This window comes from Pelodiscus sinensis, chromosome 6, assembly GCF_049634645.1.
Source record: "Pelodiscus sinensis isolate JC-2024 chromosome 6, ASM4963464v1, whole genome shotgun sequence".
Classification (NCBI taxonomy): domain Eukaryota; kingdom Metazoa; phylum Chordata; order Testudines; family Trionychidae; genus Pelodiscus; species Pelodiscus sinensis.
In genome coordinates this window covers 41,562,793-41,583,062 of record NC_134716.1, presented here as the reverse complement: position 1 = coordinate 41,583,062, position 20,270 = coordinate 41,562,793, and the positions used below count along the sequence as shown (strand labels likewise).

General features: G+C 45.7%; 1 protein-coding gene across 7 annotated transcripts in view; it reads left to right on the top strand.

Moving 5' to 3' along the window:
* The window catches only part of AGTPBP1 (ATP/GTP binding carboxypeptidase 1), a 140,287-nt gene that overhangs the window by 49,304 nt on the left and 70,713 nt on the right, over positions 1 to 20,270 (top strand). For 6 of the 7 annotated variants that reach the window (XM_006135883.4, XM_006135884.4, XM_006135885.4 and 3 more), the window contains one exon: positions 8,842 to 8,972. In XM_006135883.4, coding sequence (XP_006135945.1) covers positions 8,842 to 8,972 — 131 coding nt within the window. Of the gene's footprint in view, positions 1 to 930; positions 1,227 to 8,841; positions 8,973 to 20,270 lie in introns of those variants that run through there. The other variant, XM_025177846.2, reaches the window with a different exon arrangement.

The following is a 20,270-nucleotide window of genomic DNA, read 5'->3' as shown; positions in this document are numbered from 1 at the left end:
TTTGAGACTAATGCTTGTGATGGTCCCTGCTTGGGCAGTTAATGAACATTCCTAAAGACCAGTCTTTCAAAAGATAAACATGGATTCCAACCAGGGAGTATTAATTTTTTTGTGAAAGTCAAGCCATCTTTCAGCAATGATTGTACCATAAAAAAGGTATCTATTGTAATTGTATTCAACTCAGGATATGTTGACCTTTTGCATGGAAGGATAATACTAAGCTGATGTGGACAAAAATAGCAATTTGTTTTATTTTGTAATAGTTTGTTCAGATTATCTCTAATGATGAGTAAACTGTGAAATACTTTGCATATCATAGACAGTTGGCATTATTGAGCTGCATGCCTGCTGCAGTCATTAAAGGGAACACTGTTCATAATCCTATAATTTTACCCGCCATTGAGCAAAATGAATTATGTTGCACCAATATGGAGGTGACGTGCAACATATCACCCTCGTATTGGTGCATATAACAAAATTCATGTGGTGGAGGTGGGGCCAAGGGATTCTGAGTGTGGGAAGGGGGCTCAGGCTTGGGACAGAGGGTTGGGGTGCAAGGGATCTCTCGGGGGGAGGTAGGTGAAGTTCTGGGCTGGGCGGTATCGGCTGGGGCGGAGGTTGGGTGTGAGTGGGCTTGGAGTCAAGCCACAGCAGGGAGGCTTTAGGGCCAGGGGGCTCACCGGAGGATGTCTGAAGCTGCCCTAGCTGTGGCGGGGGAGGATCTGGGCTACTCTGACCATGGTGTGGGGGGTGCTTTGGGAAGGGGGTGGTCGGGGCTGGGTGGTGGTTGACTTTGGATTAGGGGAGCAACTGTGGCGGAGGGCGCTCTCTGGGACCAGGTTATGTTTGCCTTTGGGCTGAGGAGGACACCTGGTTCAGGCTGCCCCTCCCCTAGCTGCTAGGCAGAGTGTGGCGAAGTTCTCTCATTCACTGTAGGATAGGGTATCTCTCACCATTCTAAGATGACATCTAATGGTTGCTATAGTAACGCCTAAGGATTCAATTATCTTTCTGGTCAAGCTCTAGAATTAGGCCATTGAGTGAAACTGATGAAGGGGTAGGTTGCATGTACCTTGCAGGGTAGCAGAAGCTCTCTACAGGAGGAGTAATGGATATGTGTCAACTCACCATTCCTACAGAAATACAGTGAAGATGCTTAGACCTTTTGGAAAGTGGGAAGGACTTGACAAATCCACTTCCCAATGGCAAGGAGAGACCTTTCCCTGGTGAGTGGGGAGAACTACAACATAAATGTCTATAGTATTCAGTCTTTCTTTGAAAAGAGAATCTGTTTATTCCTGAGATTCCCTTCCAGATATGAACCAATGCTTTGTTCTCTCTTTGACTCTTCACACAGTTCTATGGCTTTTATAGCTGCAAGCTTTCCCAAGCTGTTGCAGAGTGAAATGGACAAGACTGGCCAGTAAAACATCCCACAGGGAATGGTATCGGTGAGGATGACCAGTTAGTCCACTTCATTGAACTGCAGCTTGGTGGGGTGTGGAAAGCTATAAGCTGAAGCGCAGTCAGTCAGTGGCACTATCTGCAGGGGGAAAAAGATAACTCTTCTCCTCCTCCCTCCCACCGCACATAGCAGCCCTGCTTTGCAACAGTTAGTATCTAGGGGTACATATAGACTACAAGCCTCTTTCAAAAGAGAGTGTCTAGACTGCAACCAACCACTTCTTTCGAAAAAGCAAGTCGCTTTTTTGAAAGAGCACCCAGGCAGTCTGGATGCTCTCTTTCGAAAAAGCCCTGTTTACATTCAGTAACGCCTTTTTTCGAAAGAGCATTTTCAAGAAAAGGCGTTATTCCTTGTAAAATGAGGTTTTCCGCAGTAAAAAAAAACCTGCTGCATTCTTTTGATATAATTTTGAAAGAATGCAGCAGTAGTCTAGACACAGGTGAAGTTTTTTCGAAAAAAGGCCACTTTAAAAAAAAAACAAAAAACCCTGTAGTCTAGTCTAGGACACTATCCCTCACTAAAGCCTTCTAGCAGTAGTAAGAGAGGGGGAAAATGTGCCTTCCACTCCCTGTTAGTTATCAGAAGGATTCTAAAGTGAGAGAAAATTGACAGATGTTTGGAGACCCCCAGACATGGTACAGGAGCAGTATCTTTTGCTTTCCCAGGAGTTTTGAGGCTTCCAAACAGTGCTTTCCTGTGGAGCTTTCTAATGGCAGTATCTCATGTCTGTCTTCTCAGCTTCTTGTAATTTTTCTGACTATAGGTAAACCTACGAGGACAAGATTGTCTAAGACAAAGTTAGTGCTAAGTGTGAAAGTAGGGGAAAGATAATTTATTGCATGGTTACTTTAAGCAGCTACGTGTGAATCATGTACAGCCTGCAGTTGACTCTTTTTTCCTGTTTGAGGTGTGTGTGTGTGTGTGTATATATATATATATACCAACATTTTAGGGGTTTGTAACTGTTCTTGTGGAGTCTTAGATTTAGATAGCAGATAAGTAATCTACATTGGACTCTCCTTAGTTCGGTGTGTGTGTGTGTGTGTGTTAGTTAACTGGCTAAGGAGGAGGTTCATGGAGTTGAACTATACCTTTAAAATTATAAACTGAATGAGAATAGGTGATTGAAAACAAAACTCTAATCCTTATTACTGATTATTTTTTGGGGGCGGGGGGTATAATCTTGGTTCTAATTTTTTTCTCTCTTGACTCGCTTTTCTCTACAGCGGTTAACTTTCTAAGATTGAACTATCATACTCAAAATGAAATATACAACAGATAGAATAGAAAGCATCAGATGTTTATCACAAACTTCATTTTCAGAATTCAGTTTTTCAGTTACCTATTTAATAGAGGATATTGGGCCTTAGATTTCCCACCCCTGAACTAAATCATTCCAATCAAGACTCTTAATGAGTTGAGTGAGAAAAGTTTACAATAAATTGAATGCTTTTCATGATTTGATTGTGGTTGCTCCTGCAGGTATAGTGCTTGCAGTGTTCATGTGGTGTAAAACCTATCAGGATAACTGCAGGACTGTTGTTACTCCAACTGTTTCCTTCTGGGCTCTCTGTCCTGTATGAGAGAAGACAGGATTGTTGGAGAGGCTTTGTTAAGGACATCATTTCAGATTAGGTTGTGACTTTTGGGGGGGGGGAAGAGAGGGGACAGGGAGGGAACCTTTTAATCATTGTTTCATGGGCTACTTAGGGTTTTTTGCATACAACTTAAAAGCTAAGTGACAGGAGTGCTGTATCTAATTTCTGTTTGTTTGTTTTTTTAAAAAGAGAGAATTAAACAAATATTATGCCCACGCACCTCTAACAATATTATTTTCTGGCCTCTTGTGTTAAGGGACATTGGTTAGGATTAAAATTTAAATGCATATTCTTTATCAACTCTTGAATACAACAAATGAAAGAACTGTAGAAATATCTAAATGATTTTGTATCACTTCTGTGCACTTCACTAAGCGTGGAGTTTCTAGAAGTTAAGTGACTTACATTCTGCAAGGTCAAGGTCCTGTGAGTTTATACTGCACCTGCCTGGGGCTCTGAGGGCTACAATAATAACTGACCTTAAACAGGAGTGAAACTAACACTTTAAAGTTTCACAGTATTGCCAATCCCAAATGTTCAAAAATCATGTATCTATCTCCCCCAAAATCATGAGAGAGGCTCCTTATTTCAAAGCCAATGTAAAAATATAGGTTTGCTGTTCTCTTTATCCTTTGCTTTTTGTGCATTTAGGGTGCACTGAGGCCACATTTTGGATCTTTCTCCACAACCATGAAGGCTAGAAACTTCATTTTTCTTTAAGAATGACGGCAGAAATAATCACCTTCAGTTGGCTCCAGGAGTTGGGGCTTTAAGGAAAACAATCATGAGACTCATGACAAAATCATGAGTTGACAACACTGCTTTTACTTCTGTTCTAAAGGCAAATTATTTTTCTTTCCTGCCTGCACCAGTCCCGAGATACCTCAGAAGTCTCCATTTTTTTCCTTAACTTCAAAACCTGGAATTTTCTTCGTGTTTGGTTTTAAATATTCTCTTGTGTGAAATACAACTCTATCACTGTTATGTTAAGAGTCTTCTGGAAAATAAACAGGCACAGGAGCTCTGGGCAGATTTTGTCTCAAGAGAAAGTTCAAAGGTCAAAGCTTTAGTCATTAATTAAGTAAAACTTCTATTGCCATCAGCATCTTCGTTTTCAGATATTAAAAAAATGCTCATACTTAATATATGAACCATCTTATCCAGGAGTAATCGTTCTTACATTGTAGGAGCTCAGATACTATGGTGATGGGATCATATAAGCACACCAGATAGAATGGGAAAATATTTATACCACTGCTCTGCCTTTTGTAGGTTTTGCCCCCTTTTCATCTATGCCTCAATCTCCCTCTTTTCTGAATATAATCTTGTCTCAAAGGTCATGGCTGTATTTCTTCTGAGTCTCCTGCAATGTTCACTCTAATTTTTATCCATTCATGGGCAGAATAAATCTTACGTGCACTGAGGCATGTGCAGACCTACATCACCAGTAGAAATGCATGCTGCCAGCTCTGGGCGTTCTGCTAATCAGCGAGGTAGCGTTTGAATCTCAAGTTTACAGAGAACACTGTTCTCCCATCCTGTGTTCTCTCTTCAATACCGCCTCCCTGCAGAGGGCTTTCTGTTTTATAGGAAATTACTAGTCCTTTCATCTTTTAATCACACTGCTTACAAAATATGAATTCTCTCAGCCCCAGCGATACCTCTCCTTTTGCAGTACTTGCATGCCACACTAAGGGTACATCTACACTGGCGTTATTCCAAAATAACATAGTGTGCACCCACTACAAGCCTTTATTTCAAAATAATGTCGAGTTGGCAGGCGACTTACTCTAATTCATGGTAACCCTCATTTCACAGGGAATAAGGAAAGTCGAAGGAAGAGTGTTCTACCTTTTTACTTCCTGCTGTGTAGACAGCACCAAAAGCTGACGTTGCGTGTCTTAATTAATCTCTAGCCCTGCTATGTAAACGTAGCTAATACAGTTAGGAGCTTTGCATGTGGTCACATCTCTTGTATAAACTTTGGGAGTGGGGGAACAGCCCTCCCCTTCCCCACCGCCCTCAAATGATGATCTTGGATGTTGTGGCATTACTGGCCCCCTTTTTTTAAATGTAAGATATCTTATACCCCAACAATTACATTCAAGTGAGAGAATGTGTCATGAGAAACTTAAAAATTCTTAGTGTACAAGCTGCTACCATATATACTAGTTTCTAATCAGGCTTGCTGGATTCCTAATGCTTTTGGATCTAAATTTGAGGATGTTTGTCTTTGGAGATTACGATGTGATTGAGTCAGCAGTTGGATATCACTGTTTCTGTTGTAATCATGAGGTCATCCTGGATGATTTCAAACTCTGTGCGTACAGATGACACTAGATCTTCATTTTGGATGGGGATTAGAGGTGGTGTTGAAAGGGGGGTGGGTGAAGATTATCTGTTATCATGGCATATTATCATTCCTGTTTTAGTAGCAGGGTTCAAGTCTGCCCTGGATAATGAAAGAACTAATTGGGTTATAATTAGGCTTGGAAGGACTACATTTTTATTAAATGTTGGTAAATCTCAAATTCAAAAATCCATTGGGGATCAAAATTTACAGATAGGCAAAAGTAGGAAGAATACATCTTCAAACTTTATTTACTTGATTTAAGAATATTTGGTTAATATATTTCTTTTGCATGTGATGTTGACAGTTTGTGTTCTAACAGTTAAAAAACTTTTTTTGATTGTCTGCTATCATTTAAATTGTATAACCCTGCTAATTTTCTGCAGCTTTGAAAATTTAAATATTTTTAGATGGTTAAAGCCCATAATTTTGCACAACCATGGAAACTTAAATTGGTAATTCTAAAAATGGTTAAACAAAAATATATAAAAAAATTATTCATCAAATTTGATAAGTCTAATTATCATAAATAAAGAAAACATGAACAAATGAGGCAGAAAGGAGATTCAGATTACAAAAAAAGTTCACACTTGTTACTCATGCGCTTAAAAAGATGCATATATTTAGCAATGAGATTTTTATAATGTAAACTTGAGTTTCTCAAGGATATTTTTCAGGTATTTTATTGGTTTTAGGCTAGGTCCTATTGGACATGAATATGTAGCAATCCTTCTTTAAAAAGTTACTTAGGTTATGCTTGTGAAGCTATAGTTTAGATGTCAGCTGGAATGAGTTTCCTCTGCTGCTGTTACATTAAATTGTTTCCACAGGAATAAAACACTTGTCAGCTGTCTTTTTTTTTTTCTTCTTGCTTTAATATTTACATCTAAGGGTAAAATAATCCTATGGCAAACTGCATAATATGGGCAAAACCATGGCTCATCCATTATTTCATAAATAAAATTGACACTTTGAAAAACTGGTGTCATTCTTTAATTTTATTGCAAATAGTTAGAACTCAATGTACATCAATTAAAATAAATTGTCATTTACAATTGCTGAACTGTAATGAAGTGCTTTGCTGTGCCAGTTCTTTAAATCAAAGTAGTACATAGCAATCATTTTAATTATGTTCATGGACATTTTTAAAACTTAGTCAAGTGGTAAGGTGAATCTAAAAATGAAGGCTCAATGAATGCAATCTGAATAGTAAAATTAACTTATAAAACTTAAGTATTTAAATTCTGTGAAGCTGAAAGAGTTGAATTTATGTTGGAGATTCAAACTAATCTTGTTAAGAAAATTAAGACTTACTAAATACTATATTTATGTTATCTGTATTAAAGAGCCTTTAGGAAATGCACTTTACTTTAAAACATCCTCACTTTTATGTAAGTGATTAAATTGAATTTGTGCTCTCAAAATGAGACAACTCCAATGACATGGCTAGGAATGATTGTTTATTTAAAACTCTGATTTCTTCCAAAAATATTAGCAAAACATAAACCAAATGGGTTGCATATATTCTCTAAAGAATTTACTGATAAAGGAAATAAATAATAAATGGGATCATCTCAAAGTGGCTTACAGGGTGCGTGGTAAATCAAGAGCCTGTAGCTAAAGTTGAATTTCTTTGATTGTGTATTTATCTGGAAAGATGAAAGTGAATACTTGCTATGGAAAAACAGTAGATATCAGTGAAAATAAATCTTTGAGCTTTATTTCTTGCTGCACATCAAGGAGCCTACCATCAGTGAAACTGACATTCTTGTCAGTTTCGTGGTTGCTATTATTTCACATTTCCACTCTGGCTCCTTCTGGGGGTGAGGAGTTCTCCAGCTGTCAGCTCTGGGACAGGGAGCTCTGGCTATCAACCTCATGCAGCTGTCACTGCTTCAGTGTTCCACTTTGGTCAGTGCAAGCTCTCCTGGTGAGAACACGTAGGAGGAGGATGCACTGGATGCCAGTAGCTGATGTAATTACTGCAGTGGTTATTTTGTAGTATAGACATACCCTCACTAAACACAATGAACTATGCACAAAGCAGAAACTCCTGACACAAGGATATGATTGAGCACTTAGTCTTGTTGAGGTATGATAGCGGGTGTCAGGAAGCGGTGAGAGTCTGTAGATATGACCTGCTTTTGGTCTCCATCTGGTGCAGGCAGTAGACCTGAAACACTTTTCTTCCCACTCTCCCAATGCAGTAACCTATATTTTCCAAAGATAACAGCATTATTTTCTTAGGATAAGATTGGCTTCTATTCCTTAAGCTTCTTGTCTCAACTCTTTTTTCCTCCCCTTGGTGTGGTCATTAGCAAAACAGGCTTGTTTAAGCTGTTTGAGGACGGGAGGAATAAAAGTTTGGGGGAGGAGGGAATGCTCTCAACTGATAAGTCATCTGCTTTGTTCTTCTCCGTAAAATATCATCTCTTTGGGGTGATGGTGGGGACCTTGGTTCTCTTATGTTCTTGAATACTTTCCTTCTCTATCTGAACTACACACCCCACATGGTACCAAGACTTTGGGGCTTCTCTAGGTATTTTTGTAGACCAGTCTGGCAAACTTCAAAGTCAAGGCTCCTGGTGACAGTGTCCAAGTAGTTGAAAGTGGATTCCTAATAGCTAGATTCCCCTCCTGTAGTACAAAGTTATGAGAGATGGCCAAGGAGGTAGTAACTTCTGCAAAGTTTGCATCCTCTCCTAGTGGTGCTCTCTGGATGTTTTTATGGAGATGGAAGATGAAAGCTGTCTCCCTCACTCGTGGAGTGAATTGTTGGAGAAGCCCATAATAACTTTAGATCCCAGATGGTTTTCTCCTCAACTCCTTTCACCATGTTCCTTGAGATCTGTGCCAGAGAAGAGCTGCCAGGGACTTCCCTGGTCATAGTTACTATGGAGATACCCTTGGACAAGAGAGAGGTCTTAGCTACAGAGGGTGCTCCATGGAAGATAACCCCAGTTTTATATATCAGTAGATTTAGAATTACAAATTAAATGTGTGCCCTGAATCTTCCATATAAATTTAATATCTGGATTTCCTTGGGTAATCTCAGTAGTTGGGGCATACCCTTATATCCTTGGAAAATAATGGGAGTTTTGCCATTGATTTCAAGGAAAGATGATTTGGTCCCTTTTTAAAGAATGTATCACAATGCTGCCCTCTTGTGTTCATTGCTGTCTTAATGAATATGTCATTAGTGTCTGAAGAAAAGCTAAATTTGAGAGGAAACTAAATATATAACAGGACATTCTGTGTTTAACTGTAAAACTGTTCAAACATTACTGATCCTTGGTGAATTAGGTTTAGAACTAAACTTGGCTTTAAAAAAATGTAACTAAAGGGATTTTTCCCAGTGAGCTGACTGAAACCATTTTTGTCATATGTTGAATACAAATTGAAACATTAAATATAAACATTTCTTCCAGTCTTACTAACAACTCTCGGATTGTGGGCCTGCTGGCACAGCTGGAGAAGATCAATTCAGAATCTTTGTTGGTAGAAGCTGACACTGCCAGATATGTTACTTCAAAGATCCTTCACTTGGCTCAGAGTCAAGGTAAATATTTTTTACCAAATGCTTTAAATATTGTCTGCTCCTTTTCCTATGCCTCATCTTATAGTACAGAAAAATCCATTTGGGGGGAGAGGGGACACATACAAGTGAGAAGCAGCAAAAAAACCCACAACAAACCTTCACTGATGTGACCCCTGACTGAGAAACACATTCTCCTTATATACCCAAACCTACAGGGCCCCAGCCTCACAGAGGGATGGCATGGCGGCTGGAGCACTAGCACGAGCTCGCTAATACTGGGGGGACCATGAGCCTTTGGTGGTGGTAGTGGGGGGGCAGCGGGATCCAGGCAACCTGGAGGCCACATCTGTCTCCCAGACCTTAGGTTCCCCACCCCTGCTATAGTACTTTTGGATTAAGGTATCATTCTACATGAACAAGGATGGCAGACTCAAAGCCCTTAGATGCATGTAACTTGTCATAGCTTGTCCTTACTACTGTATATAAGCATTCACACTTAAAAAACAAACACTCTTGTGTATAAGAACTTGCCCTGGTATACAAAAATTAATTTTGGTATGTGTAATTTACTTAAGAGGGGAAAATAACTAAGACACTTAAATATTTTTTCTGCATTTCTTGGCTGAAGAAGAATGTAACTTTGCAAGTCTTTAGGATATCTGAAATAATCTTTTACCCAAAAGCACATTAATTAACACTCTGAGGGTATGTCTACACTACCCCCCTAGTTCGAACTGGGAGGGGTAATGTAGTCATACGGAGTTGCAAACGAAGCCCGGGATTTGAATTTCCCGGGCTTCATTTGCATAAAGCCGGCCGGCGCCATTTTTAAATGCCGGCTAGGTCGGACCCCGTGCCGCGCGACTACACGCGGCACGGACTAGCTAGTTCGGATTAGGCTTCCTAATCCGAACTAGCTGTACACCTCGTTCCACGAGACAACAAAGACAAGGTACTCAGAATAACAACCCCAACCATTTGTCACAATCTAATACGCAGATTTGAGATGCAATGCTTCCAAGAGATGCCCTCAATACTGCATCATGACTGAGTACAACTATTACGCCACATAGCATCATGCAATCAGTGGTCCCCAAAGCACAACTTTTCATGAGATGCTTTCAAGGTTGGCTCCGACTCAGATACAAACCTCAGGTCCATCACATGACTAATCACTCACATTACCATGTGCAGTAAAGGCATCCTTATGCTGGTGGACAAGTTCACCCAACCTGCGCGCAGCGGTACCCTTTCAAATCACAGACCCCACAATAACTATTACCATATATGCCTCCTTCATGGGATGGGGCACTCATGTGAATGGCCAAACACCACAAGGCCTATGGTCCTCAGCAGGCCGCATCTTTCACAGCAACATCCTGGAGCTCAGGGCAGTCCGTCTCCCATGCCAAGGACTACTTCCCCATACCACGGGGAATCATGTTAGAATATATACAGATAACACGGCATGCATGTTTTATATAAACAGGCAAGGTGGTACACGCTTACAGGCTCTCTACAAGGAAGCCATAGCCCTTTGGAACTGACGCCTACCCCAAGACACATGTATAACTGCATGTCACCTCCCGGGCATCCTGAACTCCACAGCTGATGCCCTCAGCAGAGCTTTACCGCGGGACCGTGAGTGTGAACTCAATTATACAGTCATCAACAATATACTCACGGGGGGGGGGGGGGCTCCCCACTCACACACCTACTCACCACCAGAGTGAACAACAAAAAGCCAAAGCTACTGTTCCAGAGTAGACATGGGAAAACGCTCACTCACAAATGCTCTCACCTTAACATGGACTGCACCCCTGCATTATGCATTTCCCCTCTTTAACAGAGTCCTAATAAAGACACTGAGCAGTAAAGCAAAACTCATTGTTATGGCACCCTGCTTTCCTCACCAACTGTGGTCCCCCATCCTGCACAGGATGGCACAGTACCACCCAATCACACTCCTATGCAATCCTAACATCTTACACCAACCAGGAGCCACGTCTCCTCACCTTCAGTCCCAGAGACTCCACCTCAAGGTGTTGTACCTCGATGGTTCCCAGGCATAGAACTTCAGTGCTCCAAACAAATGGAGACCTCTTATTATAAAGCAGAGCGCCTATGCCAAAAAAACAAACAAACAACCCACCAATAACAAACAACCCCACCACAACAACATATATTAACAAAGGGAACCCGTTTCACCCACTGGGTGATCTCACCTAATATACCACAGCAAGATGCTCCACACTCAGCTATTTAGAATACTTACTACATCTTAGAAGGCACCATAATCTTTGCACATCCGATAACCAAATGACTTGTAAAAGGTCTAAAGTCTGTATACCCAGACATTGCGAACCTAGACAACCATGGGATCCACATATGCCGTTAATAGTGAGTAGAATGGTGGCTCTCATGCCTAGTGACCTTTTAGTATTTTTTGTTTAAGACAAACTATCTATGCGACTACATTCAAAACTCTTACTGAAGGTGCTCTCCACTTTCCACCTCAACCAAACGATATACTGTGTGTTTTATTTGTTTGTTTGTTTTTCTAAAACCTCATGCTAACGCCATTGAAGATCAGATGCACACACTAAATGTCAGAAGGACACTTTCCTTCTTTATCAATGCAACCATCTTTTCAGGTTGTCTTTGCAGCTCTTCATCTCCATTGCAGATCACAGCAATGGAAATTGCATAACGTCACGAAGAGGGTCACATTGGATTTCCGGCTGCATTACTACATACTTACTAGATTAGCAAAAGCTGAGCTACAAAAGGCATACTTACCTGATCCGAAGTCCTTACCTCCATACAGTGTACTGCTTTGTAGTCACCTAATGTGGAGCGCTGCTAGGGATGTCTCTCAAAGAAGAGAAGGAGGTTACTCACCTTCTAGTAACTGACGTTCTTCAAGATGAGCGTCCCTGTGTGTGCTTCACTACCCTCTCTTCCTCCCCTCTACTTCGTAAAACCCTAATATCAAGACATCAAACATCCTCACCGGGTTCCAGATAGAGAAGGAAGTAAAGGGGGGGGAGGCGCATGTGTGATGGTACTGGGAAGGCTCGCGTGCACCGTGCATACATGGTCTTCAAAGCACTGCTAAGAAGAACGCTCATCACTTAATGTGGAGCACCCCCAGGGACGCTCGTCTTGAATGTCAGTTACTGGAAGGTGAGTAACATCCTCTTCCCTTCTCTGCAGGATGGGGAAGTCGGACCAGCAGAGGGCACGCAACGGAGGCTTCCCTGCTCCGTGGGAGACTCATGATGGGACTTCTTCCTCCGGCGGGGGGGAGGGTCAGCCCCGGAGGGGGCAAGTGTGCGGGCTTTCCTGCTCCACAGGAGGGGGAGTCAAGCTCGGAGGGGCCAGCGGCTTCCCTGGTCTGAGGGAGGCGTGCGCTGGCCCCGGAGGAAGCGTGTGACAGGGCTTCCCTCCTTTGCATTGGGGGGTGTCCTGGGAGGAGGTGGGTGCAGGGTACTCTTTGTCCCCACTGGCATCTGTCCCCTGCCACAGAACCTTGCCCTCCCGGCATCCTGCCCCCTCTCCTGTGCCCCCAGCTGCAGAACTCTGTCCCCACTGGCATCCTGTCCTCTGCCCCAGCACCCACTAGCACCCTGCCCTTCTCCTAAATAAAGGCAATGCAGAAACTTTTTGTTTGACATAGTATTTTAATTAAAAATGAAGCCTGGCCAACTGTGACGGCACGTTGGGGGTTCCCCGTCTCCTGCACCCCGGAATGGCACAAACAGACTGCACCAGCCAGTGGAATTGAGGGTGGTTTATTGCTCCTCCAGCACAGCGCAGCACAGATGTAATCTGGTTACAGGAACTGGGCTAGGATGCCTCAGGCCCCCTTGAGATGGGGGAGACTGGGCCCCTAAACTCCAGCCCCTTCCCCTAGGCTCTCCTCCATGCCCTCCGACAGCCAGCAACCCACTCACTAACTTCCAGCCCTGCCCCCCAGCCAAGGCAGCATTCCACCTTCCTTTGTTCCTCTCCATGGGGGGTGTCTGGCCACTGGTTTGCATAGTGACTCATCCTGTTTTGCTGGGTCGTGGTACCCACGGCAGCCAGTGGGGGTTCCCCCAGAGCCAGCAGCATAGAAACCAGCCAGGTACCCCCACTACGTCACAGTTCTCCCCCCTCCGAGAGCGAACTGAGCAGGGTCACTCCGCTCGTGACCTAGGGAAGTTCGGGTCCTCTGCGTGGGAACCCGCCCTGGGGACATGGGTGCTCCCCTTGACTCGGGCCGGCCGTGGCGAGGCCCCACATGAATTGGCTTCCCTCTGTCCACTCGCCGCCCCGCTCCAGGGCGACTGGCACAGGCCTGTCCTCGGGGGTCACACCCACCCTTCCGCTGGCCTTGATCTCTGGCCAGGGTCTCTCGGGCCGGGGCCATGAGCCCAGCGAGCCTTCTCTGGACAGCCAGGGCGGCTTCCACCCCCGATGCTCCATCCAGGGAGGACTTCCCCTCCCATAACTCTCTCAGCAAGCCCAGAGGGTCTATCTGGGGTAGAGACCCCCAAGCCGCTTTCCTACTGTCTTGGGCCTTCCCGCCCCTCTGGCAGGAGTCACAGGACCGGCAGTACCGCTGCACGGCTGTAAAGATTCCCGGCCAATAGAAGTGCTGGAGCAGCCTCAGCCGGGTGCTCCGGATCCCCCGGTGGCCCCCAACGGGGACATCGTGGGCCAAATACAGCAGCTTGAGGCGATACTTTCGGGGGACGACCAGCTGCCGCTCTACCCTCCATGCCCTCGCCTTCCTGGGGGGGAGCCACTCACGGAACAGGAGCCCACGCTCCCGCAGGAATCTCTCCTGGCCACCTCTCCCCCGGGGCTGAGCTGCATGGAGGCCAGCCTGGTCCCTCAGCCTCTGCAAGGAGGGGTCTGCCGGCACCTCAGCCTGGAATTCAGCTGCTGAGGCAGGGATCGGGACCTGTCCCCCACCTCTGCCTAGGTCCGGAGTCCCAGCCTGGCTGGACCCCGTGTCCACTGGGATGGGACCCTGAGGATGCTGCCAGGAGTCCTTCCCTGGACCCACGTTGTCAGCCCCCCGCTGGCTCTGGCTCCAGGTAGTGACTAGAGCCCGCTGGGATTCATGGGGCCACTCCTCTAGGTCATTCCCCATCAGCACCTCGGTGGGCAAGTGCGGGTGCACCCCCACTTCCTTGAGGCCTTCCTTCGCCCCCCATTTCAGATGCACCCGGGCTACAGGCACCTTAAACGGGGACCCGTCTATGCCCTTCAGGGTCAGCTGCGCGTGGGGTAGTATCCGCTCCGGGGCCACTATGTCGGATCGGGCCAGAGTCACCTCCGCCCCCGTGTCCCAGAAGCCCGTCACCTTCCTACCATCCACCTCCAGGGGTATGAGGCACTCGCTCCGCAGGGGCCGTCCTGCCCCCACCCGGTACACGGAGAAATCCGCCTCCTGAGAATCAGACCTCCCAGGGGAGGTGCACAGAGCATCCTTCCCCTCTCTCTGAGCTGAGGTTTGCCTGCCAGCCCCTGCCTCTGGGGCAGCCTGCCCTTCCTCCCGCCCCAGCCAGTTAACCCTGGAAAGTCCCCGGTCCTGGGACCTGGTGCACTGAGCCCTCTTGTGGCCTTTTTGCCCACAGCGATGGCAAGTTAGGCTTTGGGCTGTCTCTGTCCAGGCCCTGGCTGGTTCTCTGGGGCACAGATGACCTGTTCCTTGGTCTCGCCCCGTAGTTGACTCCCTCCGTCGCTCAGCCGAGATCCGGTCTCTGCGCGGTTCCCTCTCTCTCCGGGACTCCCGTTCACACCCGGACCGGCTCTCCGTGAACTCATCCGCCAGTCTCCCGGCCTCCTGGGGGTTCTCTGGTCTCCGGTCCTTGAGCCACAGCCTCAGTTTGGGTGGGCATGCTTCATAGAACTGCTCCATCATGACCAGCTTGAGCAGCTCCCCTGCGGTCTGGGCTCCGACTCCAGACACCCACTTGCGGCAGTATTGCGCCAGGCGGGAGGCCAGGTCCACATAGGTCTCCCGTGGCCCTTTCTGTACCCCCCGGAACTTCTTCCTGTACATCTCGGGGGTCAGCCCGAACTTGTGCAGCAGGGCCTCCTTGACTCGGTTGTAATCCCCTGGCTGTAGGTCCTCCAGCTGACTGAGCACTCCGGCCGCCTCCTGGTTCAGTGCGGGGATGAGCTCCTGCAGCCAGTCAGCTGGGGGGACCTGTTGCAGCCCACAGGCCCTCTCAAAGGCGCTGAGGAACCCATCTATGTCACCCATGTCCTTCAATTGGGCCACCACGGGCCTCTCCAAGCATCTGGCAGTCCTGGGACCCTGGGGCCCATCCGCACTTGGCGCAGCCGGTGCCCCGCCGGTTCTCCGCTCTGCCATGGCCAGCTCATGCTGCCGCTGCCTCTCTCGGTCCTGGCGCTCCCTCTCTCGGTCCTGGCGGTCCTTCTCTCGGTCCTCTACTTCCAATTCCCTGATCCGCAGCTGGATCTCCAGGCGCCGCAGCTCCGCTGGGCTGTCCCCTGCCCTAGATGGGCTACGGCTTGCAGGCCTCCCGGGAGACGCTGTCTCATCTCTCCGTTGGGTTCCAGCGCTCCTCCCCCTCTCTGAGCCTGACACACTCTCAGGGGGGGTCTGGCTGCTTCCCCTGGGGACAAGATCCTGGCCCTGTGGCTGGTCATTATCTTCCAGCTGGGCAATCAGCTGGGCCTTGGTTGCTTTCTGCACAGGCAAGCCCCTCTCTCTGCACAGCCCCACCAGCTCTGCCTTCAAGAGTCGGGCGTAGGCCATCTGCCCGCTGGGCCCCTCGGTGCAGACTCACCAGTCTAGTGCTGCAGCGCCCCACGATTCCCAGGAACCGCTTCGCTCTGTCTCCAGCACGCCTGGCTCCAGGGCTCTTGCTTCTACAGCGCCTTGTCGCTCACCGCTGGAAGCTCCATCCACGGGGTGCAGTGGATCCCACTCCTGACACCAGTGTGACGGCACGTTGGGGGTTCCCCGTCTCCTGCACCCCGGAATGGCACAAACAGACTGCACCAGCCAGTGGAATTGAGGGTGGTTTATTGCTCCTCCAGCACAGCGCAGCACAGATGTAATCTGGTTACAGGAACTGGGCTAGGATGCCTCAGGCCCCCTTGAGATGGGGGAGACTGGGCCCCTAAACTCCAGCCCCTTCCCCTAGGCTCTCCTCCATGCCCTCCGACAGCCAGCAACCCACTCACTAACTTCCAGCCCTGCCCCCCAGCCAAGGCAGCATTCCACCTTCCTTTGTTCCTCTCCATGGGGGGTGTCTGGCCACTGGTTTGCATAGTGACTCATCCTGTTTTGCTGGGTCGTGGTACCCACGGCAGCCAGTGGGGGTTCCCCCAGAGCCAGCAGCATAGAAACCAGCCAGGTACCCCCACTACGTCACACCAACAAACCCCCAATTGGGGCTAAGCCCCCATCTGGCCACTGCATCATAACACTCCTGCACTACTACCCCCAGGTCCTAGATCTGAGTGTATCATACACTGGAATTCCCTGCCCTGAACACCTGACATACCCCAACCCAAATTTCTGCACCCTTACATCCACAAGCCTGTGGCTTGCTTAGTACCCCAATCCTCCATCTGCCCCAACACTGCCCGGCCTGGAATCCCCTCCCCGAGCCAGCGTCCCCTTCTTCACCTCCTCCTGCATCCAGATTTTCTCCCAGACCTTGCACACCTTACCCCTTCCCACACCCAAATCCCTCATTCCCACCCCAGAGCCTACACATCCTTTCTCAACCCAGTGAGGGTACGGCTAGACTGCAGGAGTTTTTCAGGATTCCAGAGATATCCTAGAAAAACTCTTCTGCATCCAGGGATGAGTTTGTTCTTCCGCTTTTCTTAGTGGAAGAGCAAACATGCTCTTTCGGTCACCCCTATATTCCTCTTTCCATGAGGAATGAGGGGGCTTCCAAAAGAAGAGGTTTTTCTGACGTTTGGTCTAGTCTAGACAGGCCAAATGTTGGAAAAACCTGTTTCTACAGAATAATTGGGGGGGGGGAGGGGGAGCAGCAGTATAAGGGCTGGGGATAGCAAGTGATGGAGAGGAGAATAGAGAGGGTGGGGTTGGGCTTCAAGGAAGGAGTTGGGTTTTGGGGGAAGGATGGGGTGGTAGATCTTGGCTTGTTCTGTCATTTAAAAAGTGATCTAGGGTGTAAAAGGTTGGAGACCACTGTCGTGAATCATAGCAGTGAACGCCCTCTTTTTCCATTGCTTGACTTAATGTTATAATAGAAAAATGTTTCAAGAACTTCCTCCTTGTATCATAAAAGGAGAATCTTTCTTGACCTGCTTGGACCAGTTTGTGACCAGTTGGTTGAAAATTTCTGACTTGTATCATTAGCCTCTCCATGCCAATGTACAAGCCAAGTGTCTGTGATACTGCTAAAACGTAAGTATTGGGAGTTAAGTGCCCTGAAAATAGAATAGTTGTCAAGTGCCAGCTTGCAGAAGGGACTTGGACAATTACCTGTATAGAGCATTTTTAGATGAGAGAGGATGCCTGAACACCAGTTTTTATGCCCTTCTTTTCTGGTATCCTACAATTCAACCTTGTCACCAGCAGTATTGTTTCTCAGCCCGTTCATATTGGTCACAAACTGTCATTAACAAATAGTCATTAGTGTCAGACTTAACTTTTGCCTCCTCCCCAAACAAGGCATTCAGTTTCAAGTTGGTAATACCTGTTGTTAGAATGTTGAAGTCATATGGGGATCTGACTAGCATCCCTTTTTCATCCTTAGTATCCCCTAAATTTCTTTTCCTTTTTATATCAAGAATTGGAAGTCTTCTATTGATAACAACTGTCAAGAAGCAGGAACCCAAGCTATTTCCTTATAGAAAGTCTTCTACATTTGTAAGACCTATCAAAAGTGGAAGGAAATATTAAATGCATTTCTTAAGGTCACATTTTCATGGCTACGTTTTAAATATTTAATTCAAAAGACCTGGTACAAGTATAATGAATCTTTCAAATGAAGAGAAAGTTCAGATTATTGATATTCTGCTGTTTCTCAGTCATCCCTCCTTAGCCTTGGCCACCATCAGTCTAATTTTAACATCAGCAGATGTTTTAGGCATCCATAACATTCTCAGAAATAGCAACTAATTTTGTGGGGGGAGAGGATTGGGCTGTCTGCTCTCCCTGAGGCAGCCTCCATACTGAATCTCTCATCTCCAGCCTTATCCCAAACAGTGATTTAAATGAAGAAAAACAAATTGAGTTAAGGACTCAAATGTATTTACATAATAAAATATATATGATGCATTTTTGATTAAATAGTTTTTTTAAAACTGTTCTAATATGCTTTTCTATTGGATTGATTTTTTTTAAAGTATTTGTCCATTATATAAAGCGGAAACAAGATGCACCCTAATTTGATTTAAACACCGTTGTATTGGATATAGGAAATAAAGGGGTTAGTTGGGGATGGAGTTAGACTTAAGAAATTCATCTAAAGAAATGTAGTCTAAAGAATAGCCTTACTAGCAGAATGAGAGACATGTTGGAAACGCTGTAACTTTTCACACATCTGTGTAACTTTACCTCTTGATAAATTCTCTTGCTAGCTTCTTCTCATTTTACGTTTTTGTTTTGGCAACCAAACTCTAGCAAGCTAATGTTTCTATATGAACTCACAAGTAACCTTAATTCATTTGCCAATCAGTTTTTCTTTTTTGCCTGCTTGGAAAACTAATCTATTTTTCTGCATTTGTAAAAGAACCTGCCTTAGATTCAGAGACCATAAAAAACTGTTGTCAAAACCATATCAAAGTAATATTGCATGACTTGCCGACTGACTAATTGTTGCGTTCTCAGAACTATAATTTAACTATTAAAGTAAAAGAATGGTAAATTAAATTTGGGGCTTTATAAGAGACAGTATACACTTAATATATAAATAAAATAAGTAGTGCAATAAAAGGATTAGTTTTAATTTGTTTTGCTTTTTAAAGCTATTTTAAAGCTTTTGCTGAAGGGAAGAAATTTATTCTTGTGATGAAGAATACATTTAAAATCCATGAACTTGCATTTAGCTGGGAGCGTTGTTAATTAGAAAATTCATAATAGAAATTGGTTATTTTGGTTTGAAAATGGTGACTAAGGAAAATCTGAAGTGCTTTGTGAAGATGTACACTGTGTATCTCATGCATAAAACCATGAATTAACTATATGTGGATTTTTTTCTATCCATGTGCAGAATGAATTCCTTTTATGTTCACCAAGGCATGTGCAAATGAGTACCACCCTTAGAAACAATAAACCTCAGCTGTGTGTGCTCTTCAAATAAGTGTGGAATCTCTTCTGATTAGCCACACAAGCGCATAGCTTACACAGAATGCTGGTTTCTATTGCACACTAATTGTTCCCATTGCCAAGTCTAGAATTTTCTTGCACTTATTTCTTGCATTTTCTTGCACATTTTTGGTGACCATAAAATACATGGCAATGATCACATACTAATCAAGTAACTGTGAATTAGCATTTTAAAAATCTGCTCCAAAATGGTGTAAAAATAATTGTAATTTGATGTGGTTATCGCTTGTTTGCTGAAGATACACTTGTGATACTCTTTAGTTACCTGCAAGGGCATAGACCCGTGATCCCCAACACGGGGATGCGCCCGCCAGGTGCTCGGGGCTGGCCTGGCCCCAGGCACATGGTGCACGGGCGCTTGCAGGGGGGGGGCGCTTGGCGGGGGGAGCGCCGGCCATGGGTGCGCAGCGCTTGCGGGGGAGGGGGGAAGCGTCGGGCGCTTGGCGCTTGGAGGGGGCCCCGTCCCCGGGCATGCGGCTATGGGGGGGGCCGCCGCCGGGCGCGCAGGTGTCCCCGCCCCCTGGCGCCCGGCGGGCGAACAGCCACGCCCCCGGCACCCGACAACCTCAAAAGGTTGGGGACCACTAGCATAGACCAACTCTGAAACTAAAGCTTAAACCAATATTTCATAAGGGGGAGTCTTGTGCCATTCCTGCAATGGAAAATAGCTATTTCTAGTGTTGCGATTGCAAGTTCTAGTTTGACAAGTTGGTGAGGTGACTTTTTTTTTAACAAAGGATGGCTGTACCAGCTATAAATCGGCCTGATTTATTTTGCAGCTGGTTTTGCTCCTTTTTTAGTGTCCTTCCACAGTGTCATCATTTAATGTTCACTTCTTCTGTACAAGTTATTAATCAGTGTAGTATCACAAGCTTTGAGCTTATTTGCTCTTGCTCCCTTGGAGCACAGTTTGACTAATTTGGTGGCTGACACTGTTGATCTGTTGCATTGGGACTTCAAATTTTCACTTTCTTGAAACT